The sequence below is a fragment of the Centruroides vittatus genome, unplaced genomic scaffold (genome assembly GCF_030686945.1).
Source record: "Centruroides vittatus isolate TY-2023 unplaced genomic scaffold, ASM3068694v2 contig_7, whole genome shotgun sequence".
In the NCBI taxonomy this organism is placed as follows: Eukaryota; Metazoa; Arthropoda; class Arachnida; order Scorpiones; family Buthidae; genus Centruroides; species Centruroides vittatus.
In genome coordinates, this window is record NW_027122442.1 from 3,531,529 (window position 1) to 3,557,973 (window position 26,445).

General features: G+C 32.4%; 2 protein-coding genes across 2 annotated transcripts in view; both read right to left on the minus strand.

Moving 5' to 3' along the window:
* LOC136980413 (small subunit processome component 20 homolog) overlaps nucleotides 1-26,445 on the minus strand; it is a 132,045-nt gene that overhangs the window by 34,112 nt on the left and 71,488 nt on the right. The window contains exons 24-36 of the mRNA XM_067276519.1: nucleotides 25,397-25,522; nucleotides 25,155-25,321; nucleotides 24,452-24,530; nucleotides 22,135-22,318; nucleotides 21,972-22,049; nucleotides 21,818-21,897; nucleotides 20,712-20,947; nucleotides 18,090-18,225; nucleotides 17,916-18,006; nucleotides 13,545-13,618; nucleotides 11,776-11,899; nucleotides 11,481-11,636; nucleotides 11,243-11,401 (exon numbers count right to left, since the gene is read on the minus strand). Of these exons, the coding sequence (XP_067132620.1) occupies nucleotides 11,243-11,401; nucleotides 11,481-11,636; nucleotides 11,776-11,899; nucleotides 13,545-13,618; nucleotides 17,916-18,006; nucleotides 18,090-18,225; nucleotides 20,712-20,947; nucleotides 21,818-21,897; nucleotides 21,972-22,049; nucleotides 22,135-22,318; nucleotides 24,452-24,530; nucleotides 25,155-25,321; nucleotides 25,397-25,522 (1,690 nt within the window). The remainder of the gene's footprint in view (nucleotides 1-11,242; nucleotides 11,402-11,480; nucleotides 11,637-11,775; nucleotides 11,900-13,544; nucleotides 13,619-17,915; nucleotides 18,007-18,089; nucleotides 18,226-20,711; nucleotides 20,948-21,817; nucleotides 21,898-21,971; nucleotides 22,050-22,134; nucleotides 22,319-24,451; nucleotides 24,531-25,154; nucleotides 25,322-25,396; nucleotides 25,523-26,445) is intronic.
* Nucleotides 467-1,288, minus strand: LOC136980437 (uncharacterized). The gene has a single exon (XM_067276542.1). It carries the CDS (start codon nucleotides 1,286-1,288, stop codon nucleotides 467-469), a length of 822 nt encoding a protein of 273 aa, XP_067132643.1.

Here is a 26,445-nt window from a genome sequence, read left to right on the forward strand (position 1 = left end):
GTAGAAAAATGTGAAGTTCTATGGCTTTTATTTTTTTTATCATATGATTTTGATATAAAAGCAAACTTGTTGCTTTGATTATTCTGTATAAAATAATAGAAGAGAAAAATGTATGTGTATATGACCAAAACGGCAATCATTTTCATCAACAGAAATAAAAAATATTAATACTGAAATTATCTTCCTATATTATTCATTTTACAGTTATAATAGAAATATTTAATGTAGCAGTTTCAGGGGTGTTTGTGGGACCCCAAAAAATCCCCTGAAACTTTTACGGACTTACTACCGACATTTTGGAGTTTCGAGAAGGGGGGAGAAATGAAAAATTACAATTATGAAGTATTGAATGACCTAATTATAAAAGTTCAATGAATTACTTTTTTTGCAAAATTAATAACCATAAATTTTCAAACATAAACTACTACATTTTATGTAAATATTTTAAATTACCTGAATTAATTCTTTAAAAAAAATTATCTAATTTCTGCTGCTTTTTTTTATTTTCTGATGTTTGTGGGCTTGTCTTTCTTTTGTGGTGAACTTCATAATTGCAGGAAGGTTGACTTTTATTTTCCTCATTTACAGTTGAAGAAATTTCCTCGAGAACTGCACATGCAGAGGTAGAAGCAGTTTGCTTTTCTGCTAATGTAGAAGGTTTTTCAGAGACTTTTATAGGTGACTCATCTGAAATACATGTTTTTAAGTCCTCTTGATATGTTTTCCAACTTCTGTTCATATTCAGTAAGAGATCTTTGTGAATTGGATCAGTCATTGGATTTTTTGAGCCATATTTTTCACATGAGGTTTCTTTAGAAGCCATTAAATCATATTTAATAGTCTGCACTGCATCTAGGGAATCAATCTTAAGAGAGGTTCTATAGTCAGTGACAAGTGTATCCATTAAGTTGAATGCACTTTCCACTAATGGGCCATGGAAGCAGCTAAGGCAGGCTTTGACCAATTTAGCCAATGTAGGATACTTATAATCATTTGTGAAATCATCTTTTAAATTAAAAACTTTAGACCAATATTTATCAATTGTACACTTGACTTGATTTCCACTTTCATCAGATGTGTAGAGCATTTCTTTGGTGATATCAATATCACTCTGGTATAACCTTATTTCAGCTTCTACTTTTGACTTTTCATTATCACTAAAAATATGGGACATAAAAGATGATAATTTTTCAAAAGCTAATATTGTACTGGTTTTACCTCTTAGCTCTGGATCTAATGCTGTAAAACTAATTAGATATGAATTTTTAAGGGGTAATTTCTGTTTCATATGCTGTGCTGTATTAGTATAAGCTTTCATCAGAGAAATTTGGAATTCTTTTGCTATTGGATGATTTTTTGATAATTTCTTCAGGAGAGTGGAAGCTTCTGCACCAGTAAATATTACTTTGCTAGGTAGATGGAATTCTGGATTTGTGACATCAACCTTTAATAAATCATTATAAGATGTGCACTCTATATTTTCTGGCTTCATAAAAAAAGAGAAAAATTTTGCCATCAATTTATAAATACTGGAATGTATTAAATGAAGCATTGGTTTTTTTGTTTCAAATAATTTAATATATGTGTTGAACTCTGGTAATACTGCTGAATATAATGCCATATGCAATAAAGTTTTGTTTTGCATAACAAATAACCCATTTAGTATTCTTTTTTTCCGAGCTAAAGCATCCTTTGTGAGTTGTTGGGAATGCAAGCAAGAATACACCCCTTCAACAATTTTTTTCTGAGCTGCAGAAATATTTCTTTTATTGTATACAGTTTCAACATAAGAAAAATAATCCCCTTTATCAGTTTTATCCAAGTAGTGAAAATAAAATGCAATAAGAGCATCCCACAGATCTTTGATTCTTTCTAAAACACATAAAATGTACACCCACCTATGGTCTGGTCTCTTCAAGGGCTTAAGTTTTTTAATGGCAAGGGATTCACAGATTTTGAAAAAATTTTCTCTTTTACTGCAGCTTTTCATATCAAAATAGATGTCATCAAACAAATCTTCTAAGTATCTATCAAAACATGAAGCAAATTTTTTTGCACAGTTATTAGCTGTGTGACATGTGTCACCATCAATATCTAATAAGTGGGGTGCTTTGTTTGATCGTAGTCTGGTTTCAACACCCTTTTTTTTCCACGCATGGTGTTACATGAGTCCATTAATACACTAATTAAGTTTGCCCATGGAATATTATTATCTTCAATAGTATTAACAACTGCTTTAAAAACAGCTTCTGAATTGCAAGATTCCATCTTTAGAGATGCAAAATGATGAACTACAACTTCATTTTGATTGTTGTCATAAAACTGCACCAATATTGCCAGTATACTTTCTTGAGCATTGCTAGTACTTTCATCCAAATTTAGAGAAAATGGAGTCTCCTTTAAAGTTTTAATGATATTTTCCTTAATAGTTTTTGCGAGCCCATATTTCATCTTATAACATGCAGTAGTCCTGGACATTTCCAACGAGTTTAGTGCCGTCTGATCGCGGCTCAACTGTTTGCAGAGTTCAATTAAATTGGGAGCTACATTGAAAGAAAGAGAATTCTCGGCGATAAACGAAGTTATTAATACCTCTTGGCGTGCTTTTCTTGTCACTATATCCAATGGCCGAGCATCAGTCTCCAGTAAGTCATCAGTATTTTTTGAATTAGCATAATTACTTAAAGTCATTGAATGTCTAATGCACTTTGAATATTTTATGTGCGTCACAGTTTTAGAATGATTTGTGAAAGCCTTGAATCCTTCCCCACCATACTTCAGCAGTGAGTTACAAAAAACACAATATGCTTGTCCAGCAACATTTATTTTCTTGCACCATGTGCCGATGGTATCCCCATTACCATCTCTCCGTTCAATCCAATTCCACCTAAATGCATTCCGGACACCTTCTTCTAATTGTATAATATCACTATTTATATCGAGAAATTTCATAGTGAAATTCTCTTGCGTACATAAATAAAAAAATATTTCAATAAACGAAACGAAAAATTTACACGTGCATCAATAAATGAAACGAAAATTTTACACAGCGGAGAAAAAAAAGTTGCGAAGCGATCAATGACAAATAGCTAATACGGCGAAAAATCCCCCTTCTCTACTTATTGGCGCCACGCCAGGAGAGATAAGACCTTTGAACCCAGAGTCACGTGATCGCACATCTGGTCGAACGAAGTCTCTCCCTTTTTTTTCTGCCGCGCCTACTTGCCGAAAAGAATCCAGAAGAGAATGTCCGAGAACCGGGGGAATGAGTCATAAAGGAGGATGCACGACCACACAAGCGGCAATCCGTTTACATTTCGGCGCATGCATTCAGTATTCAAGATGGCGAACGATATCGACACTCCGCTATCCACGTGTTTACAAATTTTGTTTTGTACCGTTTGTTTTATTTAGCTAGAAGATTTCGTCGAAGATTCGAATGAATATTTTGGATTAGAGATATCGTATTGGCAAGAATCTTGCCGAGATATTTTGTTGGATCGATAAAGAACTGATGTACAAAATAGGCTTATTCTTCGATTAAGATCTCTCGATAAAGAATACTATTTCGAGTAAGATTCGGTTGTTTTGTTCTTTGAATTAAATAATATATGATTACTGTATCTGTGTAGAATTTGTGTTAAATTTATTATTCTTTCCTCTTTATTCTGATGTTAGTTATCTCGGTTAACCGCGTCGAACTTTCCGCCATTAAAACACCACGTGATAGTATTTTCTCACGTGACTGCCAGACGAAATGTTATTGGTTGATAGAAACGCGTCTTGGCGGCGGCCACCGCGAAAGATAGAATTCGACCAACTTTCGCGGCATGAGAAAAGCGGCACGAAATAGACCTCCGCGGCGAGAAAAAGTGACGTCATTCTGCCGCTTTTCCTTGCCGCGCCGCATGTGTGCATCCGGCTTAACTCGCAATAAGGAAAGAACAAAAAAGAAGTTTTTTCCCCCTTTTCACGCATTATCACTGCCTTTGGAGAAAGAAAGGAAAAGTTTTCACCACACACACTGACCTTGCGTTTTCTGCTTTCAAAGCAAACAAAATTACCCAGATCAAAATAAATAATTCATTATTATTCCTACTTCCTTTTGAACGACGATCCCCGGAATTTCCGGGTATCGAAGTTCAAAATCCCCGGAATTCCGGGGTTTCCCCGGAGCACAAACACCCCTGCAGTTTGTATATTTACTTAAAGTTTTTCAATTAAAATCTTGACATTAGCAGAAAACAGAAGATGATTCCAAAAAGTCCAGATGTTTATAGACTATGCAACTCTTGTATGTTGTAAACAACTGTTTTTCCCTTCATTACTTAAACCAGGGGTCGCGAAACTTTTTTACCGTCGACCCCCTACAACTTTTCAAAACCTCACATCGACCCCCGGCAAAAAGTTTGTGTTACAAATAAAAAAAGGCTCTTACTATTTTAATACATTTCTTTTAATTTTAAATTTTTTACATTTATTGTATATATAGGATTATCCTTCAACCATCAACGAATTATCTGACCATAATGATACCAACGATATATCCATTTTCACTGATGGATCTAAAAACAATGACAAGGTGGGTGCTGCTTTTGTCCTCTACGACCACCAGACAGGGAAGACTCACCGCTCTGCCTTCAAACTTGGCCCACATTGTTCTGTTCCTCAAGCAGAGATCCTTGCCATCACTAAGGCAATGGATCATGTTTTTGCCGACTGGTTCCCACATTCTAAATCCATCACAATCTATTCGGACTGCATGACTGCAATTTGCTCCATTACTGGCCTAGGAAAAAGGGGAGATAATGTTCTTCGTATTCATCGTTACCTCACGCACAATACTCACTGGACATAACATTCATTTTAAGTGGGTGCGTGGGCACTCAGGTGTCATTGGTAACGAGGCCGCTGACCACCTTGCAAAATCTGCAGCCATCTCCTCACTCCCCTCTTGCTACAATAAAATTCCTTTCTCCAAGATCAAGTACTGGAACTATCAAATTGCTATTCAACAGTGGCAAGAGGAATGGAATAGCAGCAATACTGGTAGACTGACTTTTGACTTTATTCCCAGCATCACTCGCCGTCTGGAATGGAAACACTTTTCACCATCCTTTGCCATGACCCAGCTCCTCACTGGCCATGGCAATTTTCATGCATATCTGAAACGCTTCCGCATACGTGATGATGATGTGTGCACTTGTGACAATTCATCTGTCCAAGACAGTAAACATCTTCTTTTTGACTGTTGCCTATTTGACAGCAAAAGAAACAACCTCCTTGGAAGTGTTCTCCATGCTGGATACAACTGGCCTTGCCCTCTCAAGGTTCTCATTGAAAACAAAGACATCTACCATAATCTTAGCGACTTCTTGTTGGCAACAGAAGCACTAAACCCATCGAGGGATCCGCCCAACACCGATGGTAGGCGTGACACTGCATGAATGATCTTTTCTTTGGTAGTGTGTCTGCCTCGTACTGTATGTGTTCCCCATGCCTCTTTGCATAACCCTTGGTTGTGTTTACACTCATGCTGTGTCAGGTACCTCCTGTTGTTTTCATGCTCTTAAGAGGTATTCTTCTGTATCTTACTGCTGTAACCTAATTTAACCCTTATGTTTGTACTACCTCCCATGTGTTTTCGCGTTCGGCAAATCTTGCCATCCTTTACTATTGTAATCCTAATTACTGTCGGTTCCTCCTATGTATATTGTGCTCGCTGTGTATCTTGTTTATGCTTGTCGCGCCATCTTGTACATAGTTTTATATTTTTCTCTGTTTTTATCCATATACTCCTTTTGTATTCATCATATATTTTGTATTTTTGTTATTTTGATAAATGCGATGCAGCGCCCTGAGCTCTCATCTGTACCCTGACCTTATCTTCATCCACTTCTCTTCACCACTCTCCCATCCTTCTTTCACCACCTTTCTTACCTCCAGGTCGTACCTCTGAGTGAAACCTGGAGCCCCCTTTTCCTATTATTATTATTTATTATTATTATTATTATGTTGGGTTAAGTGAGATATACTCGGTTAACACCGGTGGCTGTGTACTATGCCGGACCAAAGTCAAGGCATAGTAACCAAAACAGAAATTAAAGAAGTGTATTAGTGTGTGTGTCTGTATTCAGGAATTTTCTCACAATATGACATGTATTCAATATAGTGGCCTTCTGTAGTGTGATGTATGTGTTTCTATTCAATTGTAATGTGCCCAGGCTTTTGTGTAGTGTGTGTGGTATGACACCTGTAGAAGAGAGAACAACAGGTACAATAAGCACCTTATCCATCCTCCACAGATGCCTTATTTCCTGAGCGAGTTCTGTGTACTTGCTAATTTTTTCAGTGCATGCGTTTTGTATATTGTGAGTGTTTGGAATGGATATGTCTATAATGTATGTGATTTTATTCTGTTTGTCAATGAGTGTGATGTCTGGTCTGTTGTGGTAAATTGTTTTATCTGTGATTATGGCTCTGTCGTAGTACATTTTGTGCGTGTTGTTTTCCAATACTGTCTGTGGAATGTATTTGTAGTATGGTTTGTGGATGTCTACTAATTTGTGTTTCTTTGCAAGCTCTTGGTGTATTATATTTGCTACTTGATTATGTCTGTGTAAATAATCTGTCTGTGCCAAGAGCTTGCAACCAGAGGTGATGTGTTGTATAGTTTCTGGCATAATGTGACATTTTCTGCAAGTGTCATTTGTGAGTGTTGCATCTTTGAGTATGTGTTTTCTGTAGTTTTTAGTATTTATGACCTGATCCTGTATGGCAATCATGAATCCTTCCGTCTCCCCAAAGAGGCATCCCCGAGCTAACCAGCTGTTTGACGCAGTTTTGTCAACAAAATCCTGGGCCAGATCGTAAGGATGCCTGCCATGGAGTGCCTTTCGAGCCCACGATTGCTTAATGGTGTCTATGCTTTTTATATGTTGCGTTGTGTCCATATGATGTGAGTGTAAGTTTAATGGTGTGTTATTCGAGTCTGCTAGAGTTACTGCTTTATGTAATTGTGATGTTTCTTGTTTTTTGTAGAAAAACTCTCGCAGTGACTGTATTTGTTTGTAGTGAAGGTTAACTATGTCAATCAGGCCACGTCCGCCATCTTTACGTGGAAGGGTTAATCTTTCTGTGGCGGATTTAGGATGATGTTGTTTATGCTTAGTAAGTGTTGTTCTTGTTTTCCTTTGGAGTTGCTCAAGATCAGTGTGAGTCCAATGTATAACTCCAAAAGAATATGTGAGTACTGGGATGACATATGTGTTTATTGCTTTAACTGTGTGTTTTGCATTTAATTGTGTTCTGAGAATAGCATTTAACCTACTTTGGTATTCTTTAATTAATCTTTGCTTTATTTGTGTATGTTCTGTTAGTTTGGCCTGTTGGAATCCTAAATACTTGTAGAACTCGCCCTCTTTCATGGATTCAATAACGTCTCCATTTCCAAGTGCAAAATCTTCTTTCTTCAGGATTCCTTTTTCTATGTGAAGTGTTTTGCATTTATCTAGGCCAAATTCCATTTGTATGTCATTGGTGTATGAATGTGTGATTTGTAGGAGTTGATGAAGTTGTTTTTGTGTGGATGCATAAAGTTTTATGTCATCCATGTACATGAGATGTGACAGTGTAAACTGTGTTGTTTTTTCGTGTCTGATATTGTAACCATATTGCGTGTTGTTTAACATGTTGGATAATGGGTTCAGGGCTAAGCAGAACCAGAGAGGACTCAAGGAATCTCCTTGAAAAATTCCTCGCCTAATAAAAATTTGGTTTGTTTGTATGGAAGTGTTACTAACCCTGAGATGTAGTGTTGTTCTCCAGTGCTGCATAGTGTTTTGAAAGAATGCAATGAGTGATGGATGTATTTTGTACATGTGTAGGATATGTAGCAGCCAACTGTGTGGAACACTGTCGAATGCTTTTCTGTAGTCTATATATGCCATGTGTATGTTTCTGTGTTGTCTGTGTGCTTGCCGTAGAATGACTGAATCTATGAGTAACTGTTCTTTGCATCCCCTGTGGTTTCTACGACAACCTTTTTGTTGTTCTGTTAGAATGTCGTGTTCTTCAACATGTTTGTATATTTTGTTTGCAATACAGGATGTCAATAATTTGTAGAGTGTTGGAAGACATGTAATTGGTCTGTATTGTGTGGGGTCCGTGGTATTGTTGTTTTTAGGTTTCATGTAGGTGATGCCCTGAGTAAGAAAATTTGGCATGTCTTGTGGATTGATGATGATGTGTGTTAGATGTTTAGCTAGTTCCTGGTGCAGTGATGTAAACTTTTTGTACCAGAAATTGTGAATGTTGTCTACACCAGGTGTCTTCCAGTTGTGTGTTCTGTTAACAGTGTATTGGAAATCATGTATGTTTATTTCAACACAGGGCATAGTTGGTATGTTGTGCAAGTTTCTGTTCTCCTCCTCGATCCAGCCTGCATCAGCATTGTGCGTGACAGCACTGGACCAAAGAGAAGACCAATATGTTGTGAGTTGTTCTTCTGTTGGTGTGCCACTGTGCTGTGTATCAGTGTTTGCTTTGTTATTAATTTGTCTGTAAAAGAGTTTTTCATTGTTTGTAAATAATTTATTTTGTTGTTTTCGTAGTGTACATGTTTTGTATCGTTTGAGTCTACGTGCTTTGGCAGCAAGTTTTTGTTTTAGTGTATCAATGTATTCTGTAATGCGTGTGTTGTGATGTTCGTGTTTTGTGTGTGTTTTTATTTTCTTGAAAATGTTTTTGAGCTGTTTCCTTAATTTGGGTGTTATGTTGTTTTTAGTGTATTGTGTTAGCCTGCCTAATTGCTGTCTAATGTCATTTATTTGTGTTTCTATTCTTCTCTGCCAGGCAGGCTTGTGATTGAATTGTGTTTTCTGTGTATTTGTCTGTGATTGTACTTTCAGTCCATGGTGTGTCACTACTGTGACTGCTCCAGCATAAACTAATGTATGAATGTCTGCGAGTGTAGAAATTGAATGAATGTAGTGTGGTAGTAAGTGAGTGTTTACATAATTTAGTGTTTTTCCTACTTCCTTTGACGTGTTGATTTTTGGTATTCGTGGTCGTTGTGTGGGATCTGTACCTGTATATTTAGTGAGTGTTTCCTGAAATATAAGTGAGAGCGTATTAACTAAATCCAAGTCTATGTTATCAGTGATGGATGAGGGAGTGTCTGTAGTATCATTAGTGGTAATTGTTGTATGTGTGTTATTATCAATGCTTGTTGCTGGATTATCCTGACAGGTTACATGATCTTCATTAATGTTAGATGTTTCTGTCTGTTGATGTATTTGATCAGCAACCTGTTGTTTGATAAGTTCAAGTGTTGTTTGTGGAATAAGGTTGTTGTGTATAATTGTTCTTTTTTGATCAACAACCCTTTGTTCGGTGACAGTGAGATGAGGATACTGTTGTGTGAATCTATGGTGTAGTTGTTGTCTGTATGCTGTCATGTTTGTTTCGAGTTCTGTGATGGTGTAATAAGTACGGATGATAAACTCGTTCATTTCTACTGTCCATTTCATCCGTTGGCGTGGTTTTCCAGCCTTTGTGGTCTGTGGATGAATTGCCACAGAAACACCAAGGCTGGGTTGGTTCCTCACATCTGTTGAGGGCATTGCAGTAGCCATGCTTGGGCCGGTGCTGCTTTCGCCACCGGTAACCAAGGGAGACTGTGACCTATTTTTCGAACGTGAGCCTCTGCCTAACCCACGAACGCGGACCTTGTTAACCCGGGCGACGTCCGAGCCGGTATCACACTTTGATCTAGTTATTACCATGATGAATATCTCCACAGAATGTGGGTGTGGTCACTCTTAGCTTCATTTCTCCCCATAGACCTTACTGGCATGGGTGTCCCTACCAGGAGCTTATGCTCCAGCCTGCATTGCCCTATGGATCAGTAAAATTACTGGGCTCTCCCACCACGACCAGGTGGTGACCACGGGAGAGATATTGCTTATTATTATTATTATTATTATTATTATTATTATTATATATGTTGTTAATAATTTTTAAACTGACAATCAGTGAGACGAATAAGCTTGCTAATCCTTAGCAAGATTAACAAATTTTGAACCAAATATTTGCAAGTTTTTGTCTTTTCGTCGACCCTCAATAAAGTTATATAATCAACCCCTGGGGGTCGATATTGACCACTTTGATGACCCCTGACTTAAACTGTAATACTAATCAGCTACATATCTCGATTCTCCAACTGCAGCAACTAAATTGAAGTTAAGAACAAAAAGGAAAGAAGTTCATTTGTTATATCCCAAATAAGAATATAACATAATATTCATGAGACAAGAAAATAAAACCTGATACAAATACTTATCGTGATTTGCGATCCTTATTTATGTATATATTTATAAAGGTAAGGCAATGAAGCAAGTGAGGACTAGCTTCTGTATGACTATAGCTTCAATTAAAGTTAAACATTAAACCTACATATCTACAACAATATCCAATTTAAATATGATTATAATAAATCAATTTCTCGATAAATTAGGACACGCCTATAAACATTTGAATCGGCTATTATTTTGAAATAATTCAGTATAAAACACTTCTCTTAGCAATCAGGAAATTTTACAGAGTTCTAACTCTTAGTTCCACTTTATAAGAAATAAAGGATTCATCTTTTAAAAATTATATTAAAATTATTTTATTTATTTTAAACATTAAAAAGAGTTCTTATTGGTCACGTTTTTTGATATTACAGAATAGTAGGAATGAGGTCACCCCCACCATATATATCATTAAATGCATTTATAGAATTTAATTGTGATGAGTGTGTGTAATTGGTTGTGTTTATTACATTTAATATTGAGAAGGATGGTGAAGGTGAGTCACCCACTAAAACTCATTACAATGCATTGCCATTTGACTTAGGTATGTCCTCAAAGTTTCAGTCTTCTATCTAAATTAGAAGTGGATGAAATTTGAGTTGCAAGATTTGAGGACATCACACAATGCAAGATTTAAAAATGAAAATTTTGTTGTAAAACAAATGGCTTAGAGTGAAATTGTTTTCTAATATCACATTTTTAGGTTAGTAAATGGCAGATTCCACTCATATTTATTATTGTCTTATTTAATAAAGTCAGGGCTTTAGAAACCAAAAACCTGCTGATGTACTGTATATAACTATTCAATACTCTTAATTAATATAAAAAAAATATCATAATTTTAATTACCTTAAACAATAAAATAAAATTAACTATTTTAAACTTACTTCTGATTTGTGCTTTAAACCATTTCGAATTTGTAATATCAGGATTTGTTTAACTATACTACAAAATAATTCTTTATTTGTATCTTTTTTCTCCACCAACAATTTAGATAATATTTGAAGAATGTAAGATGCATTATCTCTTATGGACAAATCACCACTCTAAAAGAAGCAAAAATGTAAATCAGTACGTATCTTTCAAGCATGTATTTTGATTGAAAGTAGTAAAAGATGTACTAACAGTTTTCACGAAATATACACAGTTATAAATGATCATTTTTAAATCATCAATATTTTGTTTATCCGCATTTAAAATAATTGTCGTCAACATTTTATAACCTTGCAATCGTGCGTCGTAATCTGGTTCATCAATTTGTTGCAAATTCCATGCATTGATCTGAAATAGAAAAATTATAAACCCGTTTCAAGTATAAAGGACAAATTTCTTATATTTCTTCATTAAAAATTACTTTAAATAAATAATTTACATAATATTAGATTCTACATTATTTTTATGCTTATATATAAAAATTTACCTTTTCTATTACAACAGCTAATGTTTTTATGGAATTCTCACTTTCAGCAATAGCATTTAAAATGCTGCATAATAAAATTCTTGACCTCTGATGATCAACCGATGAAAATAATGGTGCCAGTAACCTTTAATAAAAAAACATATTTTAATTTGATGTTTTCTAACTGATTACAGCATCTTTAATATTGCTTAATTATACAAAATAGAACTTTTCAAAGTTAGATAAATTTGTTCATAAAGCTAACCTCTGGCAGCAAGTGGCAAAATGATCTATAGATAAACTAAAGCTCTACTGGTATAATGCAGAATATAATTTTTTTCTTAATTTTTGACTTATTAGCGAAGTTGAAGCCGAAGTTTTAAACTCGAAAATGTGTACGTTGGATGTTCGGCACCACTTTCCTGTAAGCGTAAAAGTTTGACAATGGTGTTTGGAAAGTCAGTGGAATCGTGCTCGACATTCCAAATGCCATTGTCAAACTTCTAGGCTTACAGGAAAGTGGCCCCGAACATTCGTCGTACACATTTTCATGTGTAAAACTTCGGCCTCAACCTCACTATTGTTAATTTTATGATTTTTTGAAACTGAATAGAATGATAACTGATATAAACCATTCTTATTTTCTTCAATGATCTTGGAAATAAAGCATATTTTTGATCATAACAGCTCCACACAGAAGTGAATTCATCAATACAATACAGTTGACTCGCTTTAAAACGAACACCAATAAAGCAAATTTTGCTGTTGCCCTGTTAAAACACCATTGTCACATTAATTTTCACACCATAAAGTGAACAAAAATTTTACCAGAATTTATTAAACCAAAGTGTAATTACCTTCATAAACCCCAAGAAATAACCCTATTTCCAATAATGGTTGCTTTTTACACTTTTTGACATGAATAATTAAAAGTGATACTGGAATAAATGTTGCATTTTGAATAGAGTAGATTTTCTTCTAGTAAGCAAAGATGGATTCAACATCCAAATGTAGAGCCAATTCAAACATCTGTTTTAAGCGAACCATTTGCTGTAATCAAAAAGTAGGGGTTAAAGTTTAGGGATGCCCACTCTTTTAAACAGATGCAGTCCCATGTGAACATGTGTTAGTTTGCATATTGGGGAATGCCTACAGTGATGCCAGGTTTGGCTACCTTGTGCCAAATTTGGTTCCTTTTTTATTCTTTTGACGTCAAAAAATCTTCAACAGAAAAAAAAATCACAATGTCTTTTCACTTTGTTTTGTTTAACCACTATACTGCTCCACACTTGAACAGAGAATACCATCTTCTCTTCACTTTGTTTGATTTGAAAATTATTTAGAACATTAATTCAATATATTATAATTTAGAGATTTTGATTGCCTATTCAGCCATAACTCCCTAAATTATACAACCTTCATCTTGACCCTGAAGATTGTCAATATGGATTTTTGATAAAGCAAACTAACTATTACTTCCCTAGAGATTTATATTAATGCAAGTTGATTGTACATATTTGATAATCTGAAAACACTTCAGATAAATATATTAATATTTTTTTAAATTAAACAATCTTCAAGTGGATTCCATTCATTGTCATATTTCAATGTTATTTTGTTTCTTTTTCCAGTAAATTTACTATGAAATGTTAGAATTTATATTGCTTTCATCTGCTCCATTCTTGATGTTCAATATTTACAAGTACTGTACATAAAAGATAGCCAAATAGTTAAACAAAGTAATTATATAATAGCTATTTAAAAGAATTTTAATTTTTTATATCACTTACCGTATAAAAATTATTGGTTTCTCTACTTTCTTTATTAAGTTCAAGATAATTGTTAATATTTCCGTTTCTACATCCTAGAAAAACAAAAATGCTTATTTAATAATAATAGTAATATTTCCTTAACTCTTATTTTGTTTATATATATAACATTAAATTATACAAAGCGTTAATTTGATTTTATTGTTTAAACTGTGCTGTTGTGTTAAACATATTAATACATAATAATTTAATCAATATAAATTAAATTGTTTATAAAAATGTAAAATACTTTATATATAAGTATTTTACATTTTTTAGTTTTATTTTATTGATTATTTAGCACGTTTGATTCTTGATATTTTAAACAAAGTCGCAGACGTAAAGTAACTAAAAATAATATTACTTTCTGAGAGAGTTTCACACTTATTGTTATTGATATGTCAATTGCAGAGAATTCAGAATGAGTGAAACCTTTATCTCTAATAAAAATTCTAGATATGGTAGAATTAAATAGATGTAAAAAGACATTCTTGCTTGTTGAAAAGTTCAGCACAAAATATTCAGAATTTTATTGATGATACAATTAAAATTATGCAAATAATACAAAACTAACAAGTACTTTTACTTTGACTACACAAAGATTCTTCACATTATATTGTGTAATAATGATCAATTCTAAAATTAAATCGAAAGTATTTAAATTTAAATCTCAGTTTATGAAAGGTATCAAGAAATAGAAAGTTTTGTTCTAAACTGTTAAAAACAAATTTTGAATCTGCATTCTTCATTTCAATCAGTTTGTTTGCTATTTAAATAAACAACAACTAACCCATTATACATAAAGATACCAACCAATGTCGAATTATCGGGCTAGAAAACAGCTATAGCAATATTAATAATTTTAAGATAATTTGGTACTAGAGTTAGGCGTTATGTGTCCCCCAGCTGGCATTGTAATTGCCGTCGATGGTCATAAGCTTATATATATATGGTAAGCTTATATATACTGGAAGAGGAGATTGGACCGGAGGTCTGGGAAGCGTAATTGGTAACGCATCTGCATGGTGAGCAGAAGTTGCGGGTTGGAGTCCCGCTTCGGGCCGATTCTTTTCTTCCAGTTAGGCCTAAATTTATTTAAATTATTTAATTAAAATTCTAATTATTAAATTCAGCAAGAGATGGCACCTAACGCCTAACTCTAGTACCAAATTATCTTAAAATTATTAATATTGCTATAGCCATTTTCTAGCCCGATAATTCAGCATTGGTTGATATCTTGTTGAAACATTTTTTTTGAAAATAACAATCTGATGATGATATGATGAGTCTCAAAACATGTTTTATCCTAATATATAACTTGTTCGTGTCAAACCAGGACATTTTAGTCTGGCAACATAAAGAAGAATGGAATGTTGCTGAGAGTGTAGTGGTAGCAAGACTGAAGTGTCCACTATTGCCCACAAGTGGTACATGTGTGTTGGCTTATTGAGCAGCAGACACATTGGAGAGGCAGACAGCAGCATCAGTGTTCATATGAAACAGCATAATTATGATGAAGTTTCTTGCTAAAGAAGACATTAAATTGGCTGAAATTCAAGGCTACGGATTCAGTATAGTGATGAAACAATGAGCTGCAGTAAGATCTATGAGTTTTCAGGAAAGACACACATCTGTGAACAATGATCCCAGCTGGGGCAGTTTCACGACAATCCAACCCTGTAAACATCCAGTGCATCAAACATGTGATCTTCAATAACCAGCAGAGAATCTGCCTGAACTTGCAGAGGAAACTGGTCTTTCTTTAGGTACACTCATCACCATTATTCACAATCATCTCTACTTCAGAAAAATTACTGCAAGATGATCCATGCAACTGTGAGCCCGCAGGTTTTGAGGGCGTAAATTCTTGAGTTAAAGGGGTCATGACCCACAAGCTCCCACGGAAATCGATCAGATGTCGTCTTACACATCCGATCAGATTGGAAAGAGAAAAAACTCAAGTCATCATGAGTCAGCAAATTAGTCATCGAATGTTGAACGATAGGTTGGCTCAGTGCCAACAACGAGCGTATAAAAAAACCGATCAACTCTGGAAAGAGCGGCGATTGTCCAGGAAAGCCTGAATACAGTGTCTCCAAGTCCCGATCCTGTCCGAGGAAGAAACGAGGAAGAGACATAAGACTGATTCCAGCTTCCATAGTCCAGGAGGTCGTCGCATACTGTCATCGGACCACATATTAAGGTATATCGACATAACCTTTTTAAACTCTCTCCCACTAGAAGTTAGGCATGTGACCACTTTATTGGTTAGATCATGGTTAGCGATAGATATATTTTATCCGCATTTTAGCAGTAATCAGTTATCTTTATTGTATGTGTATTCACTTTTGTTATTTAATAAACCTTTATTGTTATTTGTTAAACCTGTCTCCTGTCAATGTAAGGACGCCTGTCGATTTACTGACGCACCTCCCCACTCACTTTTTTTGCCCTCCTAGCCATCCAACGACAATGAGCCTTACCAACCCGTGCAGCGTAAGTGGTCAGCAAGGTTTTCCCCCTGACCCTCTGCTTATCTCACACAACTGTCATCTTTTGACTGGAACAGCAGAGTGCAAATTTGCATCCAGTTGAAGTATCCTTCTATAATGAAGATCAGAGTTTCTTGGACTGTATCATAACCTGTGATGAAACTTGGGTTCATCACTATACCCCTGATTGAAATAAGCATCCAGGCCATAGAAACACACTGACTTGCACCCACCAAAAAGTTCCAACATGATGACCAATGGACTGCAATAATGCAATAATTCTTGGACTGCAATAATGTAATTCATGTGGATTTCTTGCCTAGTATTGACAGTAACTTGAACTTAGTATTGCTTATGGTGCAAGTTACTACTGTCAAGTTCTTGAAGATGTGCACATCTTCAAAAGAAACAACTAGGTCTAATAACCATAGGTATTCCATTTCTGCAGGATAATGCAAGACTTCATACCATGTTTACAATCACCACCAAGTTATTGGAACTGGGGTAAAAGACACTGCTACATATATCATACAGTGCAGATCTTACCTCTAGTGATTTTCATCTCTTTGTGTCCCTGAAAATCTTCCTTTCCAGGAGAGCAGCACTTCTCCAGTGATAAAGATGTGCAGCAGCCGTCCAATCATGGCTCCAATATATGGACAAAGACTTTTTGACTGTTGCATTGGTGAAATTTTGTGCTAAGTCAAAGCATATTTTTTGACATATTCAGTTCTTTGCTTTCAAAAAATGAAACATTTTGTTTTTCAGGTCTACATGCTTTGACTCAATATGTTGAAGTAATTTGTTCGGTTGCATACAGGAATTTCATAGCAAATAACACATTGTGGATATGGCTCTCTTTGTCACCATTCCATCTAAATCCAAATTTTTAGTAATCAAGATCATGTTTTATTACTACTTTTTGTCAGACTCAAATATATTCAAGTAGCCTTTATTAAGTTAAATACTGCAAGTTCATTTTCTCACTTTGTAATTTTTCTTTTATATATTAAAGCTAAATGTTAAATATAAGTTTTTGCAATTGTTTAGGTATCTGTATTTATGTATTTGTGGCTGAAGGGGTATAGTGAAGACTGAGATGCATCCCACAAATAAAATTAGTCTCTTTTTTTTGATGTAATCTCAATTTCCTGGCTCCATTACAGTTCGATAAGCATTGTTTATCTCCACTAATTGGTTATTGAGATAATTATTTAAATTAAATAAATTTACAAGAACATTAAGTTATTGAATTATTTAAATCTATTCACTATACAAAATTTGGAATGAAAATGCACACTTGCAATAAATATTCTGAAATTGCAAAAATCCTAACAATGTTTGGGCTAACCTAGATTTGGGAAAGTGCTTTTAGCTAATTAATACTCATTAAGTCGAGTTACAGGAGCTCACTTACTGATGAAAATATAAAAAATCTTGTATAAATCACAGAAACTGAACTTAAGTACAACAGTATGATGAAAAGTGGAAGTGTCACTTTCCTCACTGATTGACAATTGATCTGCTAGCAATTTAGCATACAAGGTTAATGACTTTTTACTTATTATTCAGAAGATTTAGCCTGATTTAGTCATCAGACAATGTAGTATTATTTCTTTTGAATTTATTAGTAATGTTATTTTCATTTACATATTAAATATGAAATTGAAACCTAAAATGTAATATATGAAAATATTTTGAAGATATATTCCCCCTTTTTAATGAATTAAGTAATTAAAATTATATATTTATAAACAAAACAAACATATTTATTACAAGGAACAATATTTGTATGTCTAGAATATTATAAAAGACAATTTGCAATATCTTAACTATTTTTTAAATACGAAAATATACTAACTTGATTTAATTTTTTCTTTGTTGATAATATCACTATTAATAATTGTACTAACTCTGAAATTTGTCCAGCATTTTCAATAAAATTGCATATCCTAAAAATTTAATATAATGTATTATTAAAATAATTCCTTAATTTTTACATTTAGAATATTTTTAAGTTAAAAGCTAAACTTACTTGGAAAGAATAACTAATTCTTTTAAAGAAGGTCTTTCTTTTTGATTCTTTGATGAAAGTTCCAAATTTACTTTAATTCTTTTTAAAATGTTGTTAACGTATGGCAAAATATTAAGTATTCCATGATTTGATTTTACTGTAAATTATCAAATAAAAATAATAAATTTTTTAACTTATTTAATAAAATAATATATTATTATATTTTTAATCATTATTTTGTAGATTTTAATATTTGATATAATACAAGGATTACAATCTTCACTAATGACTACCAGTACATATAAGATCAAATACAACCTCTTCAACCTTCAGATTTCTGGTACAAAACGATGAGAGTTAACGAACTAACGTTTTCGATTCTCCACCGAGATCTTTGTCAGGTTCTTTGACGCTTGCAAAATGGAATGCAATGAATATAGAATGTTTTTGAAATTCAAAAAATTGAATATCTCCAGCATATAGTAACAATCAAAGATTTTAAAATAAATTTACTAGACAGAAGTCTATCATAATAAATGATGTGGTTTATCTTCTCAGGAATAATACATAACTACCAATGTGGATGCCCCTCAGAGGTATAGCACCACGCATACGATAATACGTTACTGTCCTCGAAATTAATACATTTCCCCAATTTGGTTGCCTTGTAAATCTCAAGGGTCTCCAAGGCCCTGATGTGGTCCATTTTGAATGACTTTCTAATAAGACTGGTGTCATCGAGCATCAAATTTTGCAAGCGTCAAAGAACCTGACAAAGATCTCTGTGGAGAATCGAAAACGTTAGTTCGTTAACTTTCGTCGTTTTGTACCAGAAATCTGAAGGTTGAAGAGGTTGTATTTAATACAAGGGTTTATTGATAAATAAAAAACACATAAAATTAATTTGAAAAGTGTAGAATAACATAACTAGTTTTAAAAAGTAATAAAAAATAAATTATTTTAATCATACATTTTTATTTTTCAACATAAACATTTGGGAAAGTGTGTCATACTAAATAATGATTAACTATTTTGTAACTTGTGCATGAGAAATTTTCCTTGATCATTCCTGTATAGATGTTTAAACTTTGCCATCTGATAAAAAAAACATTGACCTTTCAATGTTTTATTTAATTTTGGGAACAATCAGAAGTCTGACAGTGCCAGAAATGGAGGCTATACAGTAGAACAATCTATGACTTCAGCTTCTTTAATGTATTTGCTAGTTCTTTATCACAGCACAATCCTGCATTAGCATGATGCAAAACAAATTTGGTTAATTCGTATACACTGTTTAATAAAATTATTAAAATGGAACAGATATAACAACGAGTAAAAGTTTCTTCTTCTAAAAGTGAGGCTAGTGATCTTTATCATGTCTTTCTTAAAATTATCCTCGATAAACAGACTAAGATTAAAACGACTCACTTTATTCGCATATTTAACAATGCATTTTGGATTGGTGTTATCCAATCCCTCTTCAGGGTATAAATTTAAAATTTAAAAATCAATTTTAAGAAAAATAAAACATTCAGTATATCTTCACAACATAAATCGACTAATTAAACTAAACACTTGTATAAACTGTATTTCCAAGCAAATTGTTTGTTTTTTTTGCATTTTTGAAAGACACCTGTTTTACTTATAAGAGCATATCTTGCATATAAGAACATGCTCTTATATACTAGCATGTTTTCACTTATAAGAGCACTGCACTGCTGTGTCAATGTAAATTAAATGAACTGTACTGTACATGTATTGTTATAGTAACCATTCACTGATAAAAATAAAAAAAATGTTTCTAATATATTATAAAATTTTTAAAAAATAATGAGTATTTTCGATTCTTTACAGAATATAGTGCTGTTTTGTCCAATCTATAAGAGCATGCTCTTATATGTGCAAAAATAGGTATAATACATAAAAAGCAATGTCAGAGACTTCTTTTTGTACTCCTCACTATTATTCATAAAACAATTTGCAGTTTATTTTGACATTTTCAGTCCTCAAAGTCACAGAATCACAAAAGACTGAAAAAATATCTGTGAGTGGCAGACACATGACTGTTGGAAGCACAGACAAGTCTAGTGCAATGCGTGTGATGTGGAACCTGCCTGTGTTGATTCCAGGCACATTTGGCAACAAACATGAACTTTTGTGTTTAGGCAATCTCGACAAAAAACTTTCAGTGTTTGAAGCTTTTCAGAATTTCAGATAAGAGAATGTATATACCTGTATACAGAAATATTTATACAATACTGCTTTACTATGAGATTTTGCCTTTAACCTAAGCTTTCATAGAAATTTCAAATAATACACACAAAATATATGAAGATTATGTGTATAGTTTATAAACATTTTCTAAAGACTGGATCTAACTATGCTGCAGTTTAAACTGCCTGATATAAAAACCTAGACAACTCTAGTTTAAAAGTGCATAGATATTAATGAAACAGTTCTAAACAAATTTACATACTATTACTGGTAATACTATTTTAAAAAATAATTGCTTCGTTGAAGTTAACGTTAAACAATTAATTAAAATCAATAAAAATAATAATACATAATGCATTCTAATATTAACATTTTATTATGTATAATAGAATTATCTTAGATGAATTTTTAATATGTTCATTTACATACCATTAAGATTATTATGAGAAGATTCAGATATTGTGGCATTCTCATTTACAGTAATCATTTCATTCTGTTCCATTTCTGATGAATCATTTGTCAATAATTCAATTATCATATCAGTGATAAAATGAATCACAACTGGTTTCACATTTGGAGAGCAATAAAGTCTCATCACTTCAGACAAAGGAGAAAGACTTGGATTTCTAGGATGACTCTTGACCAATAATGAATGATATCTAATATTTAAAAAAATTATATTTTAATGGATTTAAATAAAATACAATTGTTTAAACATTTTTAGAGAAATAGGATGTTTTAAAAAAATATTTATATCATTTTTAGGAAAAGACATTATTTTTCTGTGACTTATTAATGTCCCTTGATAAGCAAGGAATAGTTCACTAATTTATTATAATCTCATGAAAAGTCTATTTCAATAAAACAATATTTTTTTCACTAGTTTAGTTTAAATTAATTATTTTTACTTTATAATGTAAATAAAAACTGTATCAAGATCAAACTTATGGATCATATGCAATGTGGTACTGGTAAGAATAAAAAAGCATTTTACACCAAGAACAAATAATAGTTACAGAGTACACTATTGCAACTAAGATGTAAATTACAAAATTTGTTATGAACTAATATGTTGAAGAACTTTCAATTGTCATATTTATAATCAATAAACACTTCAAAATTTTGAAAGCAACAGTATATTTAACAAAGATATCAAAATAAAGTAGTTCACCACTCCAGAAAAGGTTGTGAATATGTGCATCAATTAATGGGCTCTATTAATATTTTTAATCATTAAAATGTAGAATAGATGTGAAAGATATTGCGTCAGTATGGCTCTATGACATAAAGTGAATTAAGGGTTGTTATTCCCTGTGTATGTGTGCAAGTGAGTTTTTGACAAGACCCTTCGCAAATGCAAGAACATGTAAGCTTAAAAAACTGTGCTGGTATATACAACCCTATATTATGCTGAATTCAGGCATTGCCTACTTTCATGGAATGGGCAACTTTCCAATTCAGCATAATATGTGCATATATTATCCAAGTTTTAATGTACTGTTATAAACTTAATTTGACCTAAAAACAAAACTTGCCTCGAATTTTCACACCACGTAGCAAAAAGTCGAAGGAGAGGGGAACGATGATTCAATGCTTCTTTTTCCAAACGTGGTAACTATTTTAACATACAATAAGATTTTTTTACAATATATTTTATTAAAATATAAATAGTTATAAAATAATACTTACTAAATTCCACACAACAGTTTCAAATGCTGCATCGATTTCAATTTCAGAATATAAATATAAATCATAATATTTAAAGAACTAAAAAAATATATATAAAAATTTGTTAATTTTTTAAATTATATTTAAAATCAATTTGATTTTATTAACTTAATAAAGTATTTACCTCAATAAGTCTCTTTATGCACATAGTCCGACATGATTTTGGAACATTTAAACCGTCAGTGGAGTTTTCTAGAGTAGTAACTATTATAGATGTTATGGCAATTAATATTTGGTAGAGTTTAGGTAGCAAAGTAGAAATTAGATTGCGAAGATGATTAAATATTGTTCCCAAGGTATTTAGAGCACTATTTACAAACAATACAAATATATGTATAATTCAAACAGTCATGTTATAAATCTTTCAAAAACAGGATAAACATTATTAATAATACATTAGTAATATGACGGATGCCATTATATTACTATCATTACTTTAGGACACTTTAAACAATACCAATATCAAAATGATGATGGCAAGTTTAATTAATTACCAATGATGCATTTTTATTTATTTAATATAAGAAATACATAAATAAAATTTTAATTTAAACTAATTTACAAAAAATTTAAAGAAATTTGAAAAGAAAAATAACTTTTCTTACATCCTTTAGTTCAATATGCTATATTCAGACAAAAAAAGAGAAAAAGACTTTTAAAATCAACTAGAAAATTGTAACTAAACTACAAAGACAGTTGGTTAAATATAATACTGACAATATAAAAAATATCTGTGCAAATGCATATGCAGACATCACACAAACAGTAAAATGAAATAGTAGCAGAGTAAATAAAAAACGTCTAATAGTACACAACGTCGAAATGCCTTAACTATAGTAAGTCAATGTCATATGGACAAATAGAAATTGCTTTAAAATTCTTGAAAATGTGATGCATAATGCAATCTAAAAAAATTATAATTATCATCAAAAAAACAAAGTGGAAGAATAAAATCTGAACTTCCAGAGAATCACATTGTGTTATAAAATTAGTAACAAATAATGGTTTGTCTAGAAAAGCAGTAAATTATTAAAGAAATTTCCAATCACAGTATACCATGAAACAATATGGAGATGTTTAAAGAAAACTGAGAAAAAATCATCAAAGGGCATCAAAGTATAAGCATGGTGAATTGGCCCCAGACAGATATGATGAAAATTCATCCAAAAGTAGATATCAGTAAGTGATTTAATTTACTGCCCAATATTGAACCAAATTTTTGAGGAATTCTGAGGTTACATTTTTGAATTTTCAAAAATATTATGGTTTCTTTGCATCAAATTGCAAAGTAAACAATATGTCATTACTAGAAAAGTGAAGCGCACAAGATGATACATATTAGGAAATTTTTGGTGCAAAATTCAAATGAAAAAAATAAATAAAGTTTTAAAAAAAATGATATCATTTGATTCATAACAGGACATAATTTTCAAAATTTTTAGGAATCTATATATGACTCTATATTATACTGCTAGAAATTACTAACTTCATTTGGCAAATGCGATATAGTTAAAAATATAATAAAATCTGGAAACTGTTATAAAAAATGGTCTTAAATGACTAAATTTGCAGTTAAATCACACAAAACTTACAAAAACTATTTTCCCAAGTTATCTAATCTATAATGATATGAATATAATAATAATCCAATGATTGCCTAAATATTCAAGCTGTAATATGGCTATAATCAAATAATTAATACAAATAAATTTGGTACTAGAGGTAAGCGTTAGGTGCCATCTCTTATCTAAATTAATAATTAAAATTTTAATAATTTAATAAATAATTTAGAACCTTCTGGAAGAAAATATCCGACCCGGGGCGGGGCTTGAACCCACAGACTCCGCTTGCCGTGTGGTGCACTACCACTTGCGCCACCCAGACCCCAAGCCAGCCCTCGCTTCCAGAAGTATTTTAATTTCGATATAACCTTCCATGGTTACTAACAGCGCTGGCTGGAGACGATCCTACGTCAATGGCCAATGAACATCTCCTCTGCAACACAACACTCAGCCAGCTATGGCTGTCCCCATGAGGTGTATATATATATATATATATATATAAGTATATAAGTATATCAATTTAGCTTGATATACAGAAAATAAACAGGTGAGAACTAAATGCAAGATTTGAGTCTTTGACAGTTTTAAGAAAAATCACAATGGTAATGAATATATCTGTATTGTGCAAACAATGTTTCATATTTTGTTTTTAAAGATGCTTTTGATATGTTTACATAAAGGAAAAGCTGTTTCGTGAGTTCTTGGTCGCAAGTTAAAAGTAGTAGATAACTGCATCATCACATAATCCACACTTACTTTCAAACACAGGTGTGGATTTTCTGCACAGAATATTATAGTTTCTGTGCATAATGGTTTGTTGTGTTTGTAAAGACAGTAAATTTAATAAATAGAATAAATAATGATAAAATCAAAATTTACCTGATTTGTATACGAAGAGGATATAAATCCATTAAGTTATTCATTTGCTTAATATTTTTCACCATGGTAAGAATATCATCTATTTATAAAATAAATAAATATATATATAAAGTTTGGCTTAAGTTATTTTTTTTTTTATAAGTCAATATGAGAATATTATGCAGAATCACCTTTAAAATAAAAAAATTTTTATTTTCATGTTTAAAAGTGACACACCAATTCCTGAACACTGAATAATAAAATATTAAAATGACAATGTTACAGGTATGCCTAACTGTAATTTTTTTGTGATAAAGAAAATACAGTAGAGCGTCGTTTATCCGAATCAATTGGGGACTGGGGTTGTTCGGATAACCGATTATGTACGAAAAAATATATTAACCTGTCCGATGTTGAAATTTTTCTCCGTTGCGTGTCACTTTGTGTTGAATTTTCGTCGATTTTAAGCCCAACAAAAATTTTTGTAATAATAATCGAGACTATTGTATCGTTAAAAATCATTTCTTTATTTTGTACAAACAAAATAAATTATATTAAAAAATATAAAAACAAAAAAATTATACTTTAGAAGTTAATCTAGTATCAAAAACGTTCGATTCAGCACGACACAGTCCGACTGGAAAGTTTTTGGTTAACCGACGTTTCGGTTAACCAGCTTTAGGATAAACGACCCTCTGCTGTATACATATAAATTTTTTCTTACCATTGAGTAAATGTTTAAATCGAAAGAAAGCTATATCAATAAAAATTTGTATTTCGTCTTCTTTACAACCAGCCAAAAATCTCAATACCAAATTCCGTCTTGTCTGCGCAAGATTCTTACCACTTGTACTGTTGCCAGTTTTGCATAACATTTTCCCATACAATATTCTAAAACAAAACAAAAAAAAGTATTATCAACAATATTATAAATTATTAAAATATAAATTACAAAATAATATTTACCTCATTAAAATAGGTAAAACATCCATTCTATGTTCTTCCTGAATTATTCCATTTTCAGCTTCCAAATTAAACAACACTGTTTCAGTTTTAAATGTCTTATTATCCAAAAGACGATAAAAATTTTCACTGAAAAACATTTGGTAAATATAAAATAAATATTAATTTATGTAATAGTATAATATGTATTAATGTATACCGAATTTCAAAATTATAATTTGAACTCTTAAGTTAATAACACACTGTGCTTTATTGGAATACAGAGTTATTTTTTATACAATTTGAATTAGGGGATGAATTCCTATGGTTCCTAGTTATGATCCCTACCTAGCCTAATAGCTGAAATTTTGGTTCCTAAGGTTGAAGCAAGCACAGTGCAAAGACTTCAGACTGTTATCTGTTTCTATAAATAATTTATAGACAACATTCATGTTATTTGGAAAGGTCAAGGACACCTAAGCTCACTTATAAAAACTCTGCTGCAGCTTTAGGTCACCTAGTTAATGAAAATCAAAACTTATCATACAGTCCACATTCTGGACATTCAAAAGGCTACATGATCTTGAAATCATGGCCTTTAGAAAAGACTTATTTGCTCTTATCTATATTTTTTCATGTTCATGTGAATCATGGAATTATAAAACAGCAGCGTTTGAATCCTTAATTGGAAGAGCATGCATATTATGCTCAAGTTAGAAACACCTAAGAGTTTAATTTACTTGAGAAAATGACTTGGCAACATGGCATCAAAAAACATCCTTCTGGAATATAATGCAGAAAACATACCTCAAACTGTAGAACCACTAAATCCACATTAAAAATATTCTTATACACTACTCATAGCCTTTTCCTCCAAAGCAGGGGTGTCAAACCCGTGGCCCGCATGTGGCCCAATAAACATGTAAACAAAACCGACAAATTATTATTATTTTTTTATTTACTTATTTCTACTGCATAAAATCTAAAAAGAAGTTTCACAAAGCCACAAACCTTTATACATATTTTTAAGTGGAAAGGAAATATTTTCAAATACGTGGAAATGTGCAAATGAG

Bases quoted from the DNA above. Each gene is read 5' to 3' on its own strand.
- LOC136980437 (XM_067276542.1), bottom strand. From the start codon at position 1,288: ATGAAACAGAAATTACCCCTTAAAAATTCATATCTAATTAGTTTTACA.